Below are 22,365 nucleotides of genomic sequence, written 5' to 3'. Positions count from 1 at the left end.
CCTGCACGGGCCGGCGGAAGGAGGCGGAGGAGCGGGCGGAGGAACAGGAAGAGGAGGGGGAGGAGGAGGAGGAGGAAGAGGAAGAGGAAGGAGGAGAGGCGGGCCAAGCTCCACCCTTTCCGGCGGCCCAGGCTCGGCCCTCGGCTGGGCCCAGCTCAGCTCGGCTCGGCCCGTCCCGTCCGGCAGGTAAGAGCCGCCGGGCGCGGGCGATGCGAGGCCGAGCCCCCGGCGGGCTCGGGGCCGTGGTGCTGCCGCCCCAGGGCCCGCCTGGAGCCGCGCACCAGCCGCGCCGAGGGCCGCAGGGTGACACAGGCGGTCACACCGCACGCACCCACGGGACGGGCTCCCCGACGGGCACGGCCGACAGCGCAGGCAGCGCCGGGCGTGCTGCGCACCCGCGCGCAGCCCTTCTCCCGGGCGCTCCGCAGAAACCCACGCGTGAAACCAAAACGGCGTCTGTACAGCGCGCGTTTACGCGAGGCAGCAGCTCCTGCGAGGTGCAAAACATCCCCCGTGGGAGCCGCAGGCACCGAGGCACCCACGCGTGCAGCAAACGTGTCCTGCGAGTGCAGGGATAGTTGCTATACCCGCACCTCCCGGTGTGCGGGAGCTGTAGCCTGCCGGTGCGTTAGAGCCCCAGCAAAGTCAGCGGGCCTTGCTAACGCACGGGCTTTGCAGTGGGACACACTGAAATGCTACGTTACACGAAGTAAAGCGCTTCCATGCAGAGGGATCTTCCCCAGGTACATGTATGCACGTGAAGACATGTTTATGCAATGTCATACGTAGATACGTATACATATATATATATTTTAGAGTGGAGTCACATTCCTTCTTAGGCAAATGAAGTCATGCTCCTGTCAAGTCCTCTTGTAATGACATGTTTTTGGTTTCCTGTGCCATCTTTAGCTTTTCCTGTACTTGCTGCCTTTTAAATGTGGAATACCAAAACTGTAGATAATGCTTGACAGTTTGCTCTTTATTTCTAAAGTTTTTACAGCTGTTAAAAGATGGGCGATTTTTAAAGTTGTGAACAAAATGCAAATACTGGTCAGGTGCACCAAAATTCCCGGGGAAGTTCCATGAACCAGGGAAGAATGAGGGGGGAAATATAATGGAATAAATGCCTCACAGATTAGTGTCATGAGTCTTCAGATTTCGAGCACTCGTATATTTAGGGGACTGGAGCATCTCTCTTATGAGGACAGGCTGAGGGAGTTGGGCCTGTTTAGCCTGGAGAAGTGAAGACTGAGAGGGGACCTTATCAATGTCTACAAATACCTTGAGGGTGAATGTCAGGAGGATGGGGCCAGGCTCTTTTCAGTGGTGCCCAGTGACAGCACAAGGGGCAACGGGCACAAACTGCAATGCAGGTAGTTCCATCTGAATATGAGGAAGAACTTTCCTTTGAGGGTGACAGAGCACTGGAGGAGGCTGCCCAGAGAGGCTGTGGAGTCTCCTTCTCTGGAGACATTCAAAACTCACCTGGATGTGACTCTGTGCAACCTGCTTTAGGAGAACCTGCTTTAGCAGGGGGTTGGACTGCATGATCTCCAGAGGTCCCTTCCAACCCTGACCATTCTGTGCTTTTGAGGCTTGTTTTGAAAGTTTATAGCCTCACGAATACCATGCTGGGATAGATGCCTGTGACAGTTTATCTAAATTTTGATTTGCAAGTGGGGATCTTAGGCATGTGAATCTGTTGCTTATTTTCCAGTCCATGTATTGCAGGCAAATCTCACCTGTGTTTGTTTTTCTGATTTTTTTTTCCTGCAAGCTTTTTTCATCATTCAGGAATAATAAAAATACCATCATTGGTGTTTCTATTAGATGATTCTGGCAAAATGATACTTAGGTGCATGCTTTCTGAAGGTAACATCAACTCTTTATAAATTTTGTTCCTCTCTCACGACTCTCTGGGTTAAAGCCCTCTCTCTGTTTATTGTAAAATTACTGTTGATTGCTCATTCCACACAGTAACACCATAAATCTTTTCAAAAGAGTTTTAAGGACTGGTGTTTACTGAACTGGAATAAAATCTTTCTAATATAACTAGAAGCATCAGACTGATAGAGGTAACTTGTTTTTTCTTATTCCCTGCTCCCTCAGAATGACTGCCTTTTGCACAATGAAACTTTTATGTCAAGCAACTAGAAATCAGAAGGGATATGCAGAAAGATTATTTGGTACTTTTCTGACACAAACACTGCAAAAGAGGGTATTTTCTCCATTCTGGATGGTGGTACCTGACCCTAGAAAGTCAACTGTGTTTGGACTTCCTCAACCATTTTGTACAGCTGAAAAATCTCACATGGAAACAAAAAAGAAAACAGCATTTGGAAGTGTTGGGCGAAGAATTCCCTTTCGGATTTTGCATGTCATCAACCAGGATGGAGAGAGCTTGGGAAATATGCACCGAGCAGAAGCACTCAAACTTATGGATCAACATGACCTGAAACTAGTTCTTCTTCATGAGAATGCAGAACCTCCTGTATACAGACTAATGACTGGGCAGCAGATTCACGAAGAACAGCTTAAACGTGCAAAGAAAAAAAAAAATTCAAACCCAGGTACGTTCACTGTTGACACTACAACACTGAGCGCTTTGAAAAATGCTGCATTAAAAGTGGTTCCAGCAGATGAATCCTCTTACTTGCATTAGTGTAAATCCAAAGCAATGTCACTGCAGTCCAGGCTATTAAGGATTTGCAGTGGTAAAAATAAAATTTTGGATTAGTCTAGTCTTCCAGAGAAGCCTTCTATTGCCTTCTCAGGATTTACTATTTTGGCATCTGCTGGCTTTTTTTTTTTTTTTAATATACATATATATATACACGTGAATATAACTAGATGCTGGTACACTGAATTTCTGTTCTATTACTAAGGCATAAAGCGACAGGCAGTTTTTACAAACTGAGCAGCAGATACATCAATACAATTACATAATTTTGTCACCAGTAGTCAATGAAACATTCTCTTCCTGGCTTGCTGCTAGGAAGACCAAAGTCTGGAGCCCTTTCTTCTGCTGACTAAGAGAACAACTTTTTCAATATTACATGCTTTTTTAGTGTTTTTTCTTAAGTCAGCCCTGCTCCAGCAGTTAACAAACTGAGTTTGACAGAGAGGTTTTAAAAAAGGCATCTGACCTTGTATCCTCTTTCCTTATCCTCGCACTAACGAAAGTATCTGTGCTTTGGGTAGAGTTCTGATTTAGAGGACAGCACTATCATGGTAGTGAGTTTTTCTGTTCCAAGCAACTACAAAAAGATTATGCAAATAGTAACTACTTTAGAGAATCTTTAAGGAGGAAGAGACCACAAATTTTTCAAATATATTACAAGGCATTGTACTTCCAGTTCAATATTGCACTTCACCAGTCAAGAAAATGGGCTCAAGGTGAAGAGCTATCTAACTTCAGATCTTCTGCATTTAGCTATACTACGCACAGAACGTAGGAATTTACACACTAAGTCTCTAATTCCAGACGCAATGCTTACCTGTTTATCTTTGTTAGACCTGCACTGTGGGTGGTATGAACAAAACTGTAACTAAAATAAAAACACTTTCTTCTGAGCATGAAGAGACTTCCCTGCGTGCCTCAAGCATGCAACTCAGTCTCCCAATTAGGTCAGCAAGTGTGAGATACCAAGTAGCCACCTTCTAAGGTGAGTGTAGTGCATGCTGAGATGAGACAGGATGCTTTGTGTATGGGAAGGCAGCATGGGGAAGGGTGTTAAGTAGACAAAGCACCATAAGCTGTCGGAAGAAAGCAAGTAACACAGGTTTGTCAGATGTTAAGCCAACAGTTTTAGTTCTGTTTTAAACAGGGGTGGTTCAGAAGGAGTTATCCTTTTCTTCAGCTATTGCCAAGAATGACTTAGAGACCAAGACAAAACAAATAACACAGTGGATTGAAAAGAAATACCATGTTAAAGTTACCATCCGGCAAGCAAAAGATAGCAATACAGACATGGTAAGTGGACTCCTGAAGGTTGGACCAATCAATTTCATTATCTAGCTTTACTTAATGTTAACTTCCGCCGTTCAGTACTGCCATAGTCTTTTAATATATCATGTACTGCTAAAATAAGTGAAGGTCTAGGTCCTGTGAAGGTAGCAGTTGCCTCACCTTAAGCTGCATCTGTTCAAACACCACTGTTCTAGAAAAGTAGTGCCGTGGAGACAATTCAAATACGATGCTTTCTTAAGAACTAAGAAAAGTTGTAATACTGACGTTGACAGTGAAGTCTGAGCACTTCCTACTCCTTTGCAGCAACCACCTTATTAACTGGGCTGGTGAAATTTTCCTGTCTATGCCTTAAGCCAGTTCACCCACAGAAAAGTTTAATGGTATGGTTTAAAAAAAATTGTGCTGTATTTTAGTTGGTTTATTTGAATAACCTAACTGTTCTTCTGAATATCCATTTGTGCAACTGGGGCTAAAGTTAGTAAGACTAGAAGACTGGAAAAGTAAACATCTATAAAAATGTTAGGGAGCTGGTGGCAACTTGCTCACCGATATAAATGCAGGGCCTTGAGACTTGTCATTGCATAGATGTCTTTCTTTATAAAGATTCCATGTAAGCAATTTTTCCCCCCCTTTTAATGTGTGTAGTGAATTAGGTTTCTTTCGTTCTCTCTACAAGTTGCTGGAAAAAATTGTGTTATCACTTCCTCCAAAAGGAACAAAACTTTTTATAGGAAGTTGGTTGAATTCACAGGGAAAGAGTAGCAGGAGGAAGAACTGGCTATGGGAGGGAGCAGGACATTTCATGACACAGTCCAGATTTAGGTTGTCCTTAAATTTAAAAGCTTAATCACGAGCTTAAGTGTTCAGCTTGTTATATGAAGGCAGTGCACCACTCAGTTCAATATTACCACATTCTGCTATAACCTTAGAACAATACTGCCCTTAAGAGGGAAGCCCCGTAATAATATGCCTGAATCTAGTGGGAGAGGAGGGTGGAGACGAGTCAGATGCAGTCCGCTTTCACAGACACCTTTAAACAACAAAACGAGGCAAGTCAGAAATTCAACCCAAGTGCTAGGAAATGGCTGAATCCCTCTGATGACTTTCCTAAACCTGCTTATGAGTAAAGAACAAATGGTTAGGAGAGGACAAACTGAACTGCTTAAAGCAGCTAGCTTGTTTCAACTAATAGCTAAACCTGTGCCGTTAGAAAAATATTTCAGGCTGTTCTCTACATGTGTTTGTGCATTTAGTCCTATTTTTCTCCTTTGTTTTAGTTCATGCTTTTTGATAAGATTTTGGAGACTGTGTCGGAGAAAGCCACCTATCTTTCCAAGCCAAAAGTTACTAGAGAAGGAGTTAGTACCTGTATTTTCAGACATATGTCTGACAAAGAGTTGAAAGTATACCGGAAGATGGAAGACCAGAAAAACAGTACAGTAAAGAAAGATGAAAATGAAGATTTGAAGTCAAATGAGTTGCATCCGTGACTTTATGAAAAGGTGTAAACAACATTAACTTTATTGTTTATAGTTTTGTGGTTGTTTTTTTATTTTTAAATAAATTACTGTTGAGCTTTGCGCTGGTCATTCCATGAAGAATGTTGTCTCCATTAACCTTTACTGCAGAGTCAGAATTTCAACAGCTGGTATTTCATTTTCCATGGGTTTATCCATTGTCTTGCTTTCTGTCACAACTGCATCCTTTCCTGGCTGTGTTTTAGGAGGAATGTAGCCACTCAGGCGAGAGGCTAAGCTCCTCTTAGGATAAGAACGCTTTGCCTGGCAGAAATAAATCCAGAATTAGCAACTTAACATATCTATGGAGCAAAGACTACTAATGTGGTGAGGAAAGAAGAAATCAATGAATAGGCCAGCACTGCATTATTTAAAGGAGTTTCAGAAATCAAGAATCTTCCAAATTAAGTGGATCACTGGCCTTTTTCTGACTTTAAGTCACATTCTAAAACACATAATGTTTACCCTCCTCTGAAGTGACAGGGTATGGTTGAGAAGACTTTTTCAAGAGTATTAACTTACTTTCAAGTTCAGCTTTCTCTTTTCAGGATCATGTACAACCGCATGCCTTGCTAGGCTCTGCTACAGTTACAAAGGGCAGGGGAAAAAAAAAAGTTACATTTATTCTTTCAGATTATGTGATTTAGATTTGAAGAGTTTAAAAAATATATACCTTCATTGCAAACACTCTTCCACAGTCTGGATAATCACAAGAGAATGGTTTTTTCTCCTCATGAAAAGAGAGGATATGGCTTTGAAGGTTAAATACAGTTGTGTAAGTTCTCCCACATCCTTCTCTTGGGCATCGGCAGACTTCCCTCTCCACAGCATGTGTTTTTTGATGCTGCTTGAGGTAATCTTTCCGTTTAAAGGTTTTGTGACACTCACTGCAAACTATTGACTCTGAGTGGGAGACAGACAGGCAGAGTATAAGTTAACAGCTGCTTACAGGAGCTGAGAATCAAACCCTAAGTAGTCCTCTAGAACAATGCTAAAATCCACATGAAATGCAAGCAACTCAGAGACTGGAAGAGATTAATGCAGCATAAATTATCCAGATCTGGAATCCTGTGTTATACAGTTTTCCATCAACAGGATCACAAAGCAAAGTTAGTATACTGAGCAGCATTTTCATCAGTTAAAGGTCTAGCCAGAGTGACAACCATTTTACTGATAAAGTGTTAGTAAACAAGTTTGTCTAGGCACAACAAGTTGAAGAAATGAGTTCAGCCAGGACTCCTCTTCAAAATAGCAGTTTTTTTCCTATCTATCAAAAGTTAAGTTCTGTTTACTAAAGCATTTGGAGTTTACCTGTATGACTTTCTCTATTATGTTTCAGAAGCTCTGTCCAAGTTTTTCCAATGTATGAGCAGTTTTCTTTCTTGCATGCATAGCCTGTTGGACAGGACAGATGTTTACAATCGCAAAGGTTCTGACAAACATGGTCCAGTTTTACATGGGGTAACTCCACTTACGGAGTTTGAAAATAAAAAGCCAGTATTCCTCCTCTCCTGCCATACTGCATGATGATGAGACAAGCGGCAATGAACACAAATCAGAACATGAGAAAATCCTAACAGGTTTAACGAGGAAACCTCGTATCACTGACACAAGTTGTCCAGAGGGGCTGTGGAATCCCTAACCCTGGAAACATTCAAAACTTCATGTAGGCCTCAGCAACCTCGTCTGACTCTGCCTTAAGCAGAGGAGTGGGGATCTGGATCAGATCACTTTCAAAGGTCCTTTCTAGCCTGAATGATTTTATGAAACTCTCTCTCTCCTTGCTTCAGTAAAGCTACTTCCTCACTTTCACTCAAATAGATGCAAATAACTGGTAACATGTTATTTCTGTGTAAATATTTGTATCACATATTAAAAACAAACAAAAAAACCAAAAAAAGATCTTGACCATACAGTGGTATTCCAGAGTCTAAAGAGACTCTACCATTCTATCAAGCAGACAGGATAGTTTTTAAATGAGCCACAGAAAAGCAACACTATTTAAATCCTAGGACTGGAAAGGTCAAACAACTATGAACAAGTTCATGTCTTAAAAACGGAACATAATATGAATCACAGCTTTTTGGATACTCTTCCTAGTCCCTTGGGTTTGTTTGTTTTTTTTTTCTAACACTGGGAAGCAGGTTAGCTGTCAATAGTACTGGAAGAATGGATAGGAGCATAGCAGGATTAGCTCAAACATAGCTCAAACCCCCTGATGATTCCACTCACATACCTTTATACACAGGTACATTAATAACTTTAAAAATGCAAGTCTACATGTTTTGCAAAGGCTCCATAGGAAATTTGTGGCAGAACTGGCAACTGATCCTAACGTCTAGAGGTGTAAGCTAGTGCCTTAACCATTAGCCCTTGCCCAGAAGGCCAATTATTGACAAGGAAGCACGTTAAAAAAAGTGACTGGAGGAATCCCAAACTCTGTTCAGCCTGCCACAAGTACACTGTAAGTGAAGACTGCAATGCCTTGCAACTGTATCTCATTTGACTATTCAAAACCCCTGTTCTCTTTTTAATCTCTCTGGATCACTAAGCCCAGAATACTTTCATGGTTGTCATACTCCCTGTACTGGAAGAAGTCCTTTTTGCTTGCTAAAACATAAATGAAGCAAGAAAAACCGTATTACCTTCATGTGTCTTCTCATGCCGCTTTAGTCGACTTGGAGTAGAAAAGCACTTTCCACATCCTTCATTATTACATCTAGGTATAAAACCCACTAGTTTAATTTCTTTCACTGCATCCACTTGTATTTTGTTCTTTCAGTCAAGAACAAATAAGGTGGACAAAATAATCCAAGTTTCCCCATGCCTAGAGATCTGTTGTGCCGCCCTCCGCCCCACCTTGTAAAAGTAAATTCCATAATGTGTTTATAATACAGGACTCTGCTCCCCTCGTGAGTTAAAACTATAATTTCCACATCTACAGCAAGTTAAGATTTAGCTAAAGAATCAAGCCCCATATCATCCCTACACAGCAGGCTCTTCAAACATAAAACAGAAAGTGGAGGGGTTTAAGTGGCTTGTACAGATCTATCAGCCAGAGCAGCAGCAGCAGAGCGCTGACAGTGTTTTTGTGCCTGCTACGCAGCCATACTAGTGCACTGAAGCAGAACACTCCTGTTAAGTGTGTTCCACCTGTAAGAAATAAGACTGAACTTCGCTTTCATCAGACCTGTACTGATGTGTCATGTAAATAACAAGAGTTGCAAGGCACAGCTTCTCAGACTGCTGTCCAAGCCTCTACCTTTTTTAAGCTACTGCTCACTTCAGTGTTAGCCAAGCCACTGCTTTTTAGTGGAAAACAGAGGTAGCCGCATTTTTCATTACCGTGCAAGCTCCTATGCCTGTATTTCAGAGTGTGTGAACTAAAAAATTGGGGGTGTGTGGTGTGTTTATTTTTCCTGTGAAACTGTAATAAACCTTAAGAAAAAGTCTGGAATGCTCAAGTTCCAGAGCACCAAGATTGTTGCTCAAAACAGGCTACTGAGCAAAGGACTAGTACAAGAAATGTACTTGCGGCCATGGCTACAGATTAATTAATTTTATTTTTTTAAAATGCCACATCAATCAAAAGGTTGAGAAAAGGCACCTTTTCTCATCTGCAGTGTTTAAATGGAATTGTTAAAAGTTCATTATTAAAATTATCCACCTACTTGAAGGGAGGTTCATTGGTGTGGTGACACTGATGAACTTTAAGTTGTTGATGTTTCCTGAAAGACTTGTTACAGCCTTCAAAGTCGCACTATTTAGGAAATTAAGTTATCATTAGAGGCCAAATAATGACAGCCCAGTTGACACGTGTTTGCTGAAATCCCAGCCACAGTATTTGAACTCACACAAGTACAGCATAACAACAAGTTTAAGTATTTCACTAGATATAAAAAAAAAGGAGCTTGTTTAGCTTCCACTTTGCAGTATCAAAGAGAATTACTCACCACATACTGCTTCTGCTGATTTTGATGCTTGCGCTCAGTGTGCTTCTTTAAGTTTGATTTTGTTCCAAATTTCTGATTGCATCCATCAGCTGTGCACCTGCAAATGAACTGCATTTTTTATTATCAGTGACTTGTTTCACTGGCAGATACAGAAATCATTGCACAAGAGGAATACATGAGGAATAACTGAAACTCACAACCCAAATATAAAAATTTGCTTTAAAGACACAAAAAAGCCAGAGGCTAAGTTACAATCAAAAGCCACATGAAAACACAGCATAAGAGATTTTCAATAAAACACACAGGAATTCCCAGCTCCTAATCCATGACATGCAGCTATTAAGGGCTTAGTAACAGGAGATAACTGCCCATCCTTCTTTTAACTCTGCATTCTAGGGAGAGTTCTGCGCGTTCCTTTAAGCATCTATAACGGATCACTGCCAGACAGGAGTTTTAGGCTCAGGAGATTCCCCACGTCTCGCAGGCTGTTACAGCACTACACATGATACCAGAACCAGGCTTGCAGCTCCGTACCACCCTCACATCGGTTGTAACTCCCCTGCATCTCCATGAGGACAAGCGTAACCCACTTGAAGAAGTTCGGCCTTACTCGAACGGCTTTTCCCCGGTGTGCGTAAGAAGGTGTCGAGCGCGGTGGAAATCTCTGGTGAAACCTTTACCACAGCCATCGTAATCGCAGACATACGGCCTCTGGAAGGGAGAGGGCCGCTCTGAGGCGGTGACAGCCGCCGGGGCCGGGCTGTTTCCAGGAGGCTGCCTCCCTTCAGCAGGCCGCCCCGGCGGCGGGATTGCAGGCACAACCCACCGACCCCCACGGCGCGACGGCCGCCGTCATGAGGCGACGCCGGGCACCCGAGCCCCCCGAGGGGGCCAGCGCCGGCAGGGGCCCCGGGCGAGCTCCGGCCCCGAGACGCGCAGGCCGCCCCCCGCCCGCCGCCCCTCGCCTCAGTCACACCCCCCCCCCATCCCCCACCCCCTGCCGACGGGACCCCGAGCGGCAGCCCCGCGCCTCAGCCCGCCGCCGGCGGCCCAGCTCCGGTCGGGCTCACCTCGCCCGTGTGCCGGCAGAGGTGGGCGTCCAGCCTCCAGGCCTTGTTGAAGGCGGCGTCGCAGTCGGGGAAGGAGCAGATGAAACGGCAGGCGGGGCGCGCGCTCCCGCTGCTGCCGCCGGCGGCGGGCGGGGACGCGCGCGCAGCACCCCCGCCCTCCTGCGCGCCCCCCGCCGCCCGCTCGCCGGCCATGCGGGAGGGCCCGGCACCGGCTCCCAGCGGGGAACGTCCCCGCCCGAGCCCCGCTCCCGCCTCCCTCCCGCCGGCCGTAGGGCCCAGGGGCGGGCGCCGGGCGGGCGCATGCGCGGTGTGGCGGGGCGCCGTCCCGCCGCCCTGCACGCACAGCCAGCGGGGGACGCGGCCGCCCTTCCGCCCCGGTGCCGCCCGCCCCGCCGCCCGCAGAGGGGCTGTGAGAGGCGCACAGCGCCAGTTTCCCCGCACCCGAGAGCCTTGTCCCGGGAGCGGCCCAGGCCCCGGCTGCCGTTACCTCGTGCACCGGAGAGCAGAGCACCCCCGTTGCTGCCCGGTGTGAAGGCCCAAAAGGCCTAACTCTGGGTCCTTCCACAGCACAGCCCTTCTGGGGCTGTAGGGACCTAAGGGCTCAGCTGCTTCCCCAGGGAGCTTTTCCAGGTGCCATGTCATGTCCCAGGCCAAGGTCCTACCCAGCAGTTCTGGTTTGTGTCCCTGCCTTGCCAGAGGAGCGGACGGGACCGCACGGTGCCAGCTGGCCCCTGGCCCAGGCCAGGGCGCTCTCATGCACCCAGCGTCTTGCTGCACGCTCCCTACCACCTGCCCCGAAGCTCAGGCATCTGCAGCCCAAGCAGAGGTGTCCCTGCTGTCCGGGATCCTGTGGCAGCGGTGGCCTGCCACCCTGGCCTGTGGGCGTGCTGTTCCCCCGGGCTGCCTGAGGTCACAGATAGGGGAAGGGGACATGGGGCTTCACCGAGCTGAGGGGCTGTGGTGTCTTGCTCAGCACCTCCCTGGTACCTGACTTGCTGTACTGAGGTATCACATCACCTGCTCTGCTTTGGGCTATTTGAGCTGTCGTCTGAGCTTTATTTTAGGAGATGTTCCCCCTCTGTTGCAATTCTCCTCACAAAGTGAAGTGTGAGGGACAGGGGGAGAAAGCTGGAACAGGACTGTGACGAGCAAACCGTCCTGGGGAGAAAAACCTCCTATTCCTCCATCTCTGTTTGTGTTCTGAGAGCTGGAAAAGCCTGAGCAGATGGCGGTGCTTGGGGCAGGCTAGGGAAATGGGGGAGGAAACAGGAATAAGGACTAGGAATCAAGTGCGTGGGGACTGGACAGCAGAAGGGACACCTGAAGATGGCAGGAGTGCTGAAGGAAGGGTTACAGAACGGCTGTGCCACAGCATGCTTCAGGGAGGGAAGCTGCTGGCCAGAAGCAGATCCCCATGGCTCTGGGAGATGCCTCTTACCTCACTCAACTGTAGCAGGATTAAGGGGAGAGCTGAATCAATCAGACCCTCATAAAGCAATGGCCAGAAATCGCCTTATTTTTGAAAGGGAAGTCAGTCTGAAAAAATCTCAGCTAATACTAACTAAAACCAAAACACTTAGAAGAAAAAGTTGTTGGGTTTTTTTTTTCTTTGTCTCAGAATTGCAATAACCCACCCACCTCTGAAACATAAAAAAGAAGATATACATCTTTTTTTGAGACTTTGCATGAGGAAACACAATATTGCCCAAGGCCTCTCTAACACAGGCAAGGAAATAGCATGCAAGGGAGAAAACTTTGGAAAATTTCACTACTGGCTAGACAAGGGACAAATATTAATCATGTAGGCTTTTGCTCTATGCAATGCCAGTTAGAGATTTCAGCAGAGTCCTCTGGGAATTTTAATCCAATATTGGAAATATATAAATAGAGGATGATTCCAGGCCAGAGAGCTCCTCATTGTGTTGTGCAGTTAAAGTCTTCTGAGGTGACTCCAGAGGGAGGATTTTGAAGAGTCCTCTAGTGGAGCTGGAAGGACCAGTGGCGTCCCTTTCAGATTTGATCTTACCATTTTGCATTGTGGGAGGTGGAAGGTGAACCTTCTAGCAGGTAAACATGCAATAGAGAAAAATTAAGTCTGAAGATTAATGTTTCCAAAACAAGGTCCATACTTCCACTGTTAAATTTTAATAATCTGGAAACTGAAAGGGAGCAAAAAACCAGAAAACTGAGGTAGTTCGTTACCTGAAGGAAAAACCAACACACAGCTCGCTCTGACACACGTAAAAACCCCACAGGGTAGTAAATCCCTCAGAGTCTGATTAAAGCTGTTCCTTAAGTGGGCAGGATCTACCCAGAATTAAGTATCAATCCAGGAAATACTACACATAGTGCTGTGAACACTCATTTCCCTCTGAAGAACTGCTGAGTGAATGGGCCACATATCTTTTTCTACCAAAGGCTGTTTTATTTTCCAGTCCTGTTGTTCTGCTGTAAGCAAAGTCATGCTTACCTTTTCTCCAAGAAAAGTAGTTTCTCTTTATGCAGCACAATTGAAGTCCAAAGATCTTATGATTATGAACATTACACAGAAATTATTTCAATGTGTACTGCAGTGCAGATAAATTAAATGTGCTTACAGAGTAGCTGTGGAATTGCAGGAACTATTCCACCACATGAGAGTTTGCAAACTGGAAGTCTACTTTTTCCTTTAGACTTGTGGCAAGCTAAATATTGGCTGTTTGAGGCACCATATCTAAGGTCTTTTGGCTTGGAGCAGTGGAGGTGGTATGCAGAGTGGTTGGGGCTGAAGGATGAGGCTAACTACTATTTATGTGGTTTTACCTGGTCCCTACAAGTTTTGTGACTGTGACTGCAATTGGGGTGTCAGCAATCTTGCAATGACTCTAGACACATGTCCAAAAAAACCCAAACCAAAACAAAAAAAGACTTTCTGCCTTCCAGAGTAAGTGGAGAAATGGTGTTGTGTAGCTCAGTAATGTTGGCAGTAATTGTCAGGAAACTTCCTGCAGTTTGTGGGGAAGTTCTTCGGTTAAGTATGGTGAGCTGTCACATTTAAGGTAGGATGGAAGTGGAATACAGCAAGTAAGTGATTTTGGCATTTCTTATAAAGGTGAAACTTTGAGGTTTTTGTTAGTAGAAATGTGAAAATATTGCTGTGGTAGATGTGTTGGAAACCTATGACCCATAATCAATCCAATGGATTATGTGATTGTGGAAGCAATAATGTAGTTTTCCACATACAGGTAAGACAATTCATCTTTCTAGGAAGAAACCTGTGTGTGTACCAGCAATATATTAGATCCTCTCCCACAAAGAAAGCAAACATAGCTGAAACCAGCTTTTCCCTGTCTCAGCAATAGATAATTCAAGGCACGAAAACAGCAAAGGTTTTGTGGTAGTTGTTCATTTTTACACAGTCAAAAAGGGAATATACTATTGTCTGTTTGGTTATTTCCAAGACTGTAAGGGAGGTGCAATACCAATAATTGAAAAGATAAAAATCATGTACTGCACTTGAATGTTTTGATTTCAACAGCGTATTGATATTTTCAATGGGTGATGGTAATGTGAACTCGACATCATTTTGTCTAGAAGTTCGTGGAAGTTCAGAACAAGTATTTCCTTCCAGATATTTCCTCAGCTCATATACAGCATACTGTAGGAAAACACATTGCAGATAATTCGCTATTTGGCCAAAAAAGCTATACAAGGTTTCGGGATTGCAGTTGGTACTCCATGTTGGTGATATGGAATACATAGGAACGTTGAGGCATATCCCCACAGAATGATTATTTCTGTAATATTCAGTTGAAAGGATGTCAAAATATTTTCCAGATGCTGGCACTCCTGGAAGACATCCAGTGCAAATGCCTTCTTGGAACCGCTGTGTCCTTTGAGGCTGACAAAGGAGTGCATCTCCTCAATTTTATGCCAGTGCATTAGTTGAAAGGTAGCTTACATGAAAGGTAACCCTTCTTGAAGCTTTCTGACTTCACGGAGGCAGCATATGGATAATTAGGAGTGATACTGTACAGTAAGTGGTCAGTAAAGCTCACACTTCAGGAACCTGGCATTAGGAAATTATCTACATCCCAACTTAAATTCTAGTCCCTGAAACTTCTTAAAAATTGTTGAATCAACTACTTTTGTCTGTCCAAAGTGCAGCAGTGAAAATAACATTTCTTTGGGTTAGCAGCTTGGGGAAGATTGAAGAAACTTCTTAAATGTTATTTTAACCTGTTTTACAAATTTAAAAAAAATTATTACTTGATCAAAGTGCATTGCAAGGCATCCAAGTTGCTCAGTACCTTTTTAAATAGTAATTTTTAAATTGTTCTAACTGAATTATGCATTTGTGTACTGCAGAAGTATACCGCTGAGCGGAAAAAAAGGCATGCTACATGATGGGAAATGCATATTTCCCTAACACAACCCTTAAAATGACATTGCATTTGTTTGCCAAGTAGTCATGCCTCATTCTCACCAAAAAGGCAGCCTCCCTCGTGCTGTCCTGCATGTCAGAGACAAAGTTGTCACTTAATCCAGGCTTAAAGTCCTAGAACATGGAACAGTCCAGGTTGGAAGGGATCTCAAATGATGATCTGGTTGAACCTCTCATTGAAAAGGGAGTCCAGATGACATCATCTACCACCCTGTACAGTTGCATCTTGAAAAATGTCAATGCAGAGGGAGGGATAGAAAAAGCTGTTCTTCTTAAGCATTTTCATCCCATGGGATTACTATAAACAGAAATGGAGACCAAAACGTGAAAAGCAATCAAGAGGAAGCCCCAGCAAGCTGGCTGCTTTCCTTTGTTAGGACGAATATGGATGAGAAGAGTGGGGGTGGGAGAAGGACCCTGGTGGTTATTAGCATTGAGAAGGATCAGCGCAGCCACGCTGGAAATGCTTCCTGCACCTGCTGTATTACTGCTCTAATTTTCTCTGCCATTTTGCCCAGCTCCAGCCTACCTGCAAGGTCATATGGACCCCAGCCCCTCAGCCCTGTTTTCCCGCTCACAACAGCAGCTTTATGCTTTCCTTTATCAGAGCGGGGCTCGTCTTCTTTACCTAAATCACAAGCTTGTCCCACAGCTAAGGGAGAGTAGATGAAGCACATGTGAATTATGCAAACTGGATGCCAGACGTGAACTGCAGTCAGGATAATGTTTCCTTGATCTCCCTGTTTACAGAATTATAGCTGGCTTGTAATGGTGCCAGTGTCCTCAGAAGCCCTTTCTAGGGATTTCTGGGAACCACGAAAACATGTTAGGAAGAGGATGGAGTTAATCATTTGGGCTTTTCTGCTGCTATATTCAGCCTAGCAAGCCGCCTCCAACAGATGTTTCTGCTTTTAGGCCACAAGGAATGTTATTGACTGGCTTTCCCTGTGTTCAGGAAGCATGTAAAGTTATCAAAGACTTGTTTTCCATAAGAGCATTTTCTTGTCAGGTGATGTTTTTCTTTTTTGAGCATAGTGGATTTTAATGAATATCTCAACAGACTCATCCCCCCAGAGAAGAAATAGAGGAAATCTGCATTACCTGATTTTCTCTCCTGTCTGCGGGAGGCACAGGCTGTAAGCAATAGTAAAGTTGCACAGCAGAGCTGTGTGGAACAGCTGCCAGAGCCCTCTGCTCCCCATCAACCCTCCCATCAGCTATCCTGACCTGCCTGTTTTGAATAAAATCCACTGCATGTCATGCAGACCAAATTAGAGCCAAGTCCCAGGTGTTCCTTACACAGTTTGAGGCCAGTCGGTTAACAGCGCTGCCTGGGTCTTATATCTCCACCTGTCTCCCATGGCTTGCATGAAAAGAAGGGAAAAACCCGACTGTGTGAGCTGGTTCCCCACGAGCTCTCTCTGGGTGGGATGAGGGAAAGGAGGGCTTGGGAACAACCCCTCCATGATCTGTGGGGTGATGGAGGAGCCCTCTTCTGGAAAACACCTTGCCGCCCCATTCCTGCCCCTGCCTCGCTGTGTTCGCCCTGGAGGATTTCCTTGAGCATTCAACTCACCCAGCCATTAGACAGGATCAGACAAGACAAGGTTAAAACAAAATGGCCTGGATTCTCCATTTCACCATCACAGTCCTCTGAAGTGAGCAACTCCTCAGTCCCCCAGCACAACTCCGGGAAGAAGCTGCTTGCCTGGAGGATGTTGATGGGGTTATCAGTCCTCCCTTGCTCACGGCACAGCCCGTTTTCAGAAGGGACATAACAGCATTATGTCTGCCTTGCAAATGCTGCCTTGCCTAATCAGTCACAACTATTTGTGCTCACAGCACTGGCCGCTCAAGGCATCACATTTCATGGGTCAATAGGGATGGCAGTTATCTATCTGACCAAAATTGCAGGTGCAAAATTATGCCTGCAGCTATCTGGGACCATAAAAACAAGGCATCCTCTGAAGGCAGGTTGCAACAGAAGCTACCACACAGTAGCTGTACAAGTCCTTCCTCTCCTGGCTGAGCCCTGCAGGGTGCTTCTCTGGCATGTAGTCTATTCACTTGGGAGAAGGAGAAATGCAATTTCACCCATCCTCTCCTGGCAGCAGTGGCTAGGAGGGATGGTTATTTTAGTGGACCGTAACATTATGGTAATAATTGCTGCTTTATCAGACAGAATTATTAGTCTGTCAGTAATGCGTTAGACAGCAACACTTGTCTCAAATGCCTGTTAATTATCTAAATAAGCAAATTTGCTTCCTTTCCCACCGTGGTCACTAGTGTCTTGTATCATTCATGCAGCCGAAGCTGTGATCTTGCAAATACCCCTGAAGTAGTTGTTATTACAAGGGTTGTCTCCTTGAAGCACAGAGGCTGCTGATGTGAGGAAAAGATGCCGGACCAGTTCCCCAGGGCCTGATTCAAATCCTTTTGAAATCAGTAGAAAGTTGCTCCCAGTCTTTCATGGCTTTGGATTACATCCTCAGATATATAACTTCTTCCAGGAAGGAATTTTGCTTCAAACATCTCTCAAATACACTTGAGAGATCTAGCAACTGGTAAAATACTCGGCCTTAAGCCAATACAGCCAGCGGAGCCCCTGAATATATACAGATTTTTCAACATGCAGTTTTTCTCCTGGAGAAAGCAACAATCTGATACACTTTCTTGTCCAGTCAGACCTGCAGTAGCTTTTCTTAATTACTTGGAGACATAAACCAGGAAAATATGGCTTTCAGTGCAAGGGTTTAAGGCTTCAGACATCCACAGGGCTCCAGCTGCACAGCCAGGGTTTGCCCTCCTGTCCACCTGCCCTGCACTCCCCCTGTGACTGCTTACATGTGAGCATCCCCTCCTTTAAACACCAATGCTTGCAGAGCCATGGACTCTGCTCCAGCGGGCAGGGCTGCCTGCCTGCTCCACCTCACAGAATCCCAAGAAAGTGTCCCCCTGCCATCACGGGCCAAGTATGGCTTCCCTGCGAACTCCCTGTCCACCACCCCCCCCGTTGCCCCAGACCTTTCCCCCAGGCTGCTGTGCACTGGCTGTGGCAGTGAGCTCCCCATCCCTGAAGAAAGGCATCTTCTGAAGGTAAATCTGGGCCTTGAAGCTGCAGCCCCCAAGGAGACGCAGCACAGAATCAAGTCCTATGGGGTGAGTGTGGGACAGGATGGCAGCTGCTGGTGTGATGCAGCATCCCTTGGGCAGGGGCCAGGTCACCCCAGGGGTGGCTCGTGGAAGACATTGTCCCACCAATTTGAGTTATCTCAGGGGTGTGCTGGGAGCCAGCCCCTCTTTGCCTCCCACCTAATGAAGGACAAAGAAAAGGAGGCTCCTGGCTCTCCACCAAACCTGCACCTGAGCTAAATGCCAAGCAGCCACCCAGATTCCTCCCTTTTTCGTTCAAATCTGCACAGAGGCTGGAGTGCAATGGCTGTTGGCAGAGTCTGAGATGAAGAAAACCCAGAACTTCTCCCGAAGGGGATTGTTTCATACAGATCTTAAACCGTGAGGTTTCTCAGAAGTGTTCCTTTTGCTCAGGGCTGTTAACAAGAACATAATGAAAACCATAATCAAAACCCAAGTGGATTTTGCCACCTCCCAGAGATGCATTCACACTGGGGCTGCTGCTCATTTGGGCCTGCAAGAAGAAAACCGTGTGTGTTTAGTGAAAGCAGATAGAGCCATCTAGTGACAAGAGAAATGAATTCTTCATTTCATGCTGCGAAAGACCTTCGCAAGCCCCCCAAAGTCTGTATTTGTCACCAGAACAGGTGAGTCCTCAATGCATGGGCAGCCCCTCTCCCAGGGCTGTGCATGGCTAAAACTTAGGAGGTTCACACAGCCAGAGCTTAGCAGCATGGTCTTCAGCAAAGCTTTTGGGAGCAGGGATGGCAGCACACAGCAAAAAGGCAACTTGGGTCATTGACAAGGTTTGGGACGAGCCCTCAGTGCCTCACCAGCAGGGCAGGGGGCCAGGCGCAGGCAGAGCTTGACCCCAGCTGTGCAGCGGGCAGGTGGGGCTATATTTGTGGAGAGATGGTTTCCCCAAGCTGGGTTTGTGATGCTTTAGCCAAACAAGGAAAAATTTAGGACAGGGGAGTTGCTTCTTAGAAAAGAAAAAAAAAATCAGAATACTTTATTTCAAAACATGTGTGGATATTATTTAAAAAAAAATACTTAAAAGATTCTGGAAATTGTGTCATTTTAAAGTAAGGAAATATTTGTGCATGGCATTCTCTCCGACCAGAACAAAATACTTCTATAATTTTGTATCAATAACATATTGAAAAAAATTCATTTCTTGGCAAAGGAAGCGTGGTTTTTATTTCTTCCTTTTCCTTCTCTCTTTGTCTAGCACATTCCTTCTCTCCTCTGAAGAGTTCACACAACTCAGCTCTTATCAGTCTAGCTAATTACATTACTGCACTTCCCAGCAAATTAAGATCTAAAGCCTGTCGTTTTACAGTAAACTCTGCAAAGAAAGGGATAATGAGGTTACTTAGCAGGTTTTGTTCCTCAGCTAATTTCAATACACTTCTTAGCTTATGAAGTGGGTGATAAGGTAGCCACCATAGCTTTTATGTTACCCTTCCCAAGCATGTCCAGGTCTCCCAGCACTTCTGGGAATGAAGAGATTTTCCTGCTGGAGGCTCAGAGGTGAGACCATTTGCCCAAGGGCAGAAAGAGACCAAAGCCAGCTCTGGCCCCATCTGTGCTGCAAGCAAAGCTGAGATGTGGAGTGTTTGGGTGCCTTAGACCATATCCACACCGCCTAGGGGTGGACCTCCAGGGCAGAGTGCTTGTGTCCCAACCAGAGCCCTCAAGCCTAGGTCTTCTCCTTACCCCATGAGGTTTTCTCATGGCCGAAAGACAGAATTGTCACCTCGTGCCAGGAGCAAAAAAACACTTCAAAGCACCTGAAATAGGTGCGGCAGCACAGTATCCCATCGGAGTGGCGCTTTCCTAGCACGAGGGTGGAGATACCTGTGGGAATGTGACAGGAGGCCATCTGAAGATGCGGGGCTGGGACCACCACCTCAGCTTTGCAGCGAGCAGGGTGATTGCTGCCAGCGTCACCCTAGCTCAGGGCAAGCAGAGGCAGACTAAACCATACCAAGCCGTGCTGGGAAAGGGAAGGACTTGAGCTCCAGTTTTGTGGAAAATTTCCAGCTGCTAAGTTTGGTTTGACTCAGAATGGAAACAAACCCAACAGTGCACCACAAAACACTGCAAAGCAAAACAATCTGTTTGGGGTCCCTACATGTTTGGATTAGCCTTTGACTTCTGCTTTTCTTTGGAAAATAAAGGCCAAAATTTCCCTTTCGTTCACACAGAAAGGTTTTCTTTTTATCAGATGACATAGTTCTTTGGACATTTTCTACTTGATGTTTTGTTCGTACCTGCAGTCCCGGCCAGGAACTCATCACCAGCATCCTGGTAGTTTCACACATCCATAATTAAGCCAAGTTAAAATAATGGATGTAATGAGCTACCAGAGCAAAGGGTGTGGAAGGAGAAAAAGGACAATGTGGTCATCAAAGGAACAGAAATGCCTTTGTGTAGGCTTATAATTTAAAACAAGAATTCCTTGCAACTATTACCTGATTATGGTTGATCTCTACCACACTTAGCTTTGTTCATTTTGTTATGTGTTCCTCTTCCCAGACCCTCTCAGTTCCCTTTGGGCATTTGTGGGTGAAAAATTCACCCACATTTTGTGCCTATTCATAAATCTGCATACTAAAATCTGGGGCAAGAGGTTGTGCTACATGCTTGTCCAGCACATGGCACAGCAGGGTTTCCAGTCTTTCACTGGGCTGTTACAAATACAGCGCAAGTGCCTTAATGCCTCATGGTTCTCTCTTACCCTCTCATCTGAAGGTGTTACTCTGGCCACGGTTAATTGAGTATGAACCTGGGGGTGACAAGTTAGTTCATTTGAGTCTCTTTAATCACTTTAGAGTCAGGTCCAAAGCCTGTAGCTAGCCCACGGTGCTGGCTGTGACACATAGCCAGGGTCAATCTTTAATTTAAAGGCCTAATTCTGAATGTATTTAAACAGAAAGCTCTTTATGAAGACCCAGTTCACCAGATCCTCCAAGTGCTGGAAGCTGGACAAACATACACTGAGCTTTCTGTAAAGGTCTCCAAGCAAAACAACTTTTTGTTTAATTTGAAAAATTTCCATCTGTCCAGCGCAGTAAGAAGAAAAAATAAGCCCTTCCTCAGCTCTGCATCAAGCTGGCAAAACCAAATGTTTTTCACAGCTCTACCTCATATCTGTTAATAAGTCCGTGACTACAACCAATTTGGATGATAAGTCATCAACCAGGTTTGCTCATCGGGCTCCCTGGCTCTCTCCTCTCTGCTCCATCTGCACATCCTTTCTCTGTTGCATCTCTCCTTTTGGCCATGCTGTGTCTTGATCCTGCCTACTGTTGTGCCATGTGAAAAATGCGCACCTCTGTGCCACTTGGGTGCCCGTTAGAACGGACCAACGCTCTCTGCAGCTCCGACATGAAGTGTCCAGCAGCCGCTGAGCCGCCGGGAAGGATGGCTGTGGGGAGCTGCTGTCAGCCTGGGGATGGTTTGCAGGCAGAAGGGGAGATTGCATCAATTACCTAATGATATTCAGGGGAGTCAGTTGAATCATTAAGTGTTCATTTAGAGGCATGTCTACATATTTGCCATACTCTGAAAGTGCCAGTCTGCTGTACATGTGCACAGAGAGGTGCCTGCAATCGCCCTTGTAAAACTGCCTGTCAGCTGAGTTCATTTATTTGTTTTCTGTATTTCAGTATGTTGGCTGGCCAGCAGCTTACAGCTCTACCTCACACTTGAAACAGTCTTGCTAAATAAATGCCCTGTCCCTAAAGGAAGATGAAAGAGCAAAGTTTTGGAGCCCAGCACAGACTCCTTTGTTCAAAAATTCTCTTAGCAGAGTCATCTCTTTTCAAGGAAAAAAATGATGATTAATTGATTCCTGGGATCTGACTCGCTGACCATCCCACTGAGCCCAGCAAAGCCGTACCAGTACAAGCCAGTTTAAGCAGAAGAGGCTCTATAGGCTCTAACAATGGACTCTCAACATATACCCCCTCCCCCATGCAACTTCTGAAGCTTGTAGGTGGTTTCACTGAAGTTTTATGACAACAACTAGGGAAAACAACTTTGGAAACTAACATTGCCCAGCAAGACACAGCCTGCAGCATGTTTTTTATGGCCAAGAACTCGCAGCGTTCCTGGCTTCATTTCCTCACCGCTCACAGCAGTCCCACTTTATGGCAGGGCTGTGCCCCCCCGATGCACTGGGCAGCACTGTGAGCTCAGACGCGGCGAAGCAAATGACTGGGCCAGCAGAGAGCTGGGATTTGAAATCCTACATGAGTTAAAACAAGGATAATCTGGGCTAGGTAACAACTTA

At 45.5% G+C, this 22,365-nt stretch overlaps 2 protein-coding genes across 5 annotated transcripts; one reads left to right on the top strand and one right to left on the bottom strand.

Moving 5' to 3' along the window:
* The first annotated feature begins 28 nt into the window (after positions 1-28).
* On the top strand, positions 29-5,550 carry MTIF3 (mitochondrial translational initiation factor 3). 3 transcript variants are annotated; one of them, XM_080376452.1, is made up of 4 exons: positions 29-186; positions 2,110-2,570; positions 3,828-3,973; positions 5,248-5,550. In XM_080376452.1, the coding sequence occupies exons 2-4, from the start codon at positions 2,111-2,113 to the stop codon at positions 5,458-5,460; spliced, it is 819 nt and encodes a 272-aa protein (XP_080232578.1). In that variant the 5' UTR covers positions 29-186; position 2,110; the 3' UTR covers positions 5,461-5,550. The 3 variants fall into 3 exon arrangements, with proteins under 3 accessions (XP_080232578.1, XP_080232577.1, XP_080232576.1); XM_080376451.1 differs by having other exon boundaries at positions 108-743; positions 3,861-3,973; XM_080376450.1 differs by having other exon boundaries at positions 111-743.
* Positions 5,462-10,817, bottom strand: GTF3A (general transcription factor IIIA). 2 transcript variants are annotated; one of them, XM_080376457.1, is made up of 9 exons: positions 10,511-10,817; positions 10,051-10,151; positions 9,441-9,537; positions 9,159-9,247; positions 8,133-8,206; positions 6,799-6,882; positions 6,161-6,390; positions 6,010-6,066; positions 5,462-5,751 (listed from the first exon to the last, which is right to left on the bottom strand). In XM_080376457.1, exons 1-9 carry the CDS (start codon positions 10,700-10,702, stop codon positions 5,590-5,592), a joined length of 1,086 nt encoding a protein of 361 aa, XP_080232583.1. In that variant the 5' UTR covers positions 10,703-10,817; the 3' UTR covers positions 5,462-5,589. The 2 variants fall into 2 exon arrangements, with proteins under 2 accessions (XP_080232583.1, XP_080232582.1); XM_080376456.1 differs by having other exon boundaries at positions 6,010-6,069; positions 10,511-10,815.
* Between the last annotated feature and the right edge of the window lie 11,548 nt (positions 10,818-22,365).

Source organism: Falco punctatus (assembly GCF_963210335.1).
Source record: "Falco punctatus genome assembly, chromosome: 2".
NCBI classification, from domain to species: domain Eukaryota; kingdom Metazoa; phylum Chordata; class Aves; order Falconiformes; family Falconidae; genus Falco; species Falco punctatus.
The sequence above is the reverse complement of the archived record's forward strand: the minus strand, read 5'-3'. Positions and strand labels throughout refer to the sequence as shown.

Coding starts and splice junctions, on each gene's coding strand:
- GTF3A (XM_080376456.1), bottom strand. CDS start 10,702: ATGGCCGGCGAGCGGGCGGCGGGGGGCGCGCAGGAGGGCGGGGGTGCT. Junction 6,883..8,132: donor GCATGAGAAGACACATGAAG/GTAATACGGTTT, acceptor CCTGTCCAACAG/GCTATGCATGCAAGAAAGAA. Junction 6,070..6,160: donor GAAGAGTGTTTGCAATGAAG/GTATATATTTTT, acceptor TTGTAACTGTAG/CAGAGCCTAGCAAGGCATGC.
- MTIF3 (XM_080376452.1), top strand. CDS start 2,111: ATGACTGCCTTTTGCACAATGAAACTTTTATGTCAAGCAACTAGAAAT. Junction 2,571..3,827: donor AAAAAAAAATTCAAACCCAG/GTACGTTCACTG, acceptor TGTTTTAAACAG/GGGTGGTTCAGAAGGAGTTA. Junction 3,974..5,247: donor AAGATAGCAATACAGACATG/GTAAGTGGACTC, acceptor CCTTTGTTTTAG/TTCATGCTTTTTGATAAGAT.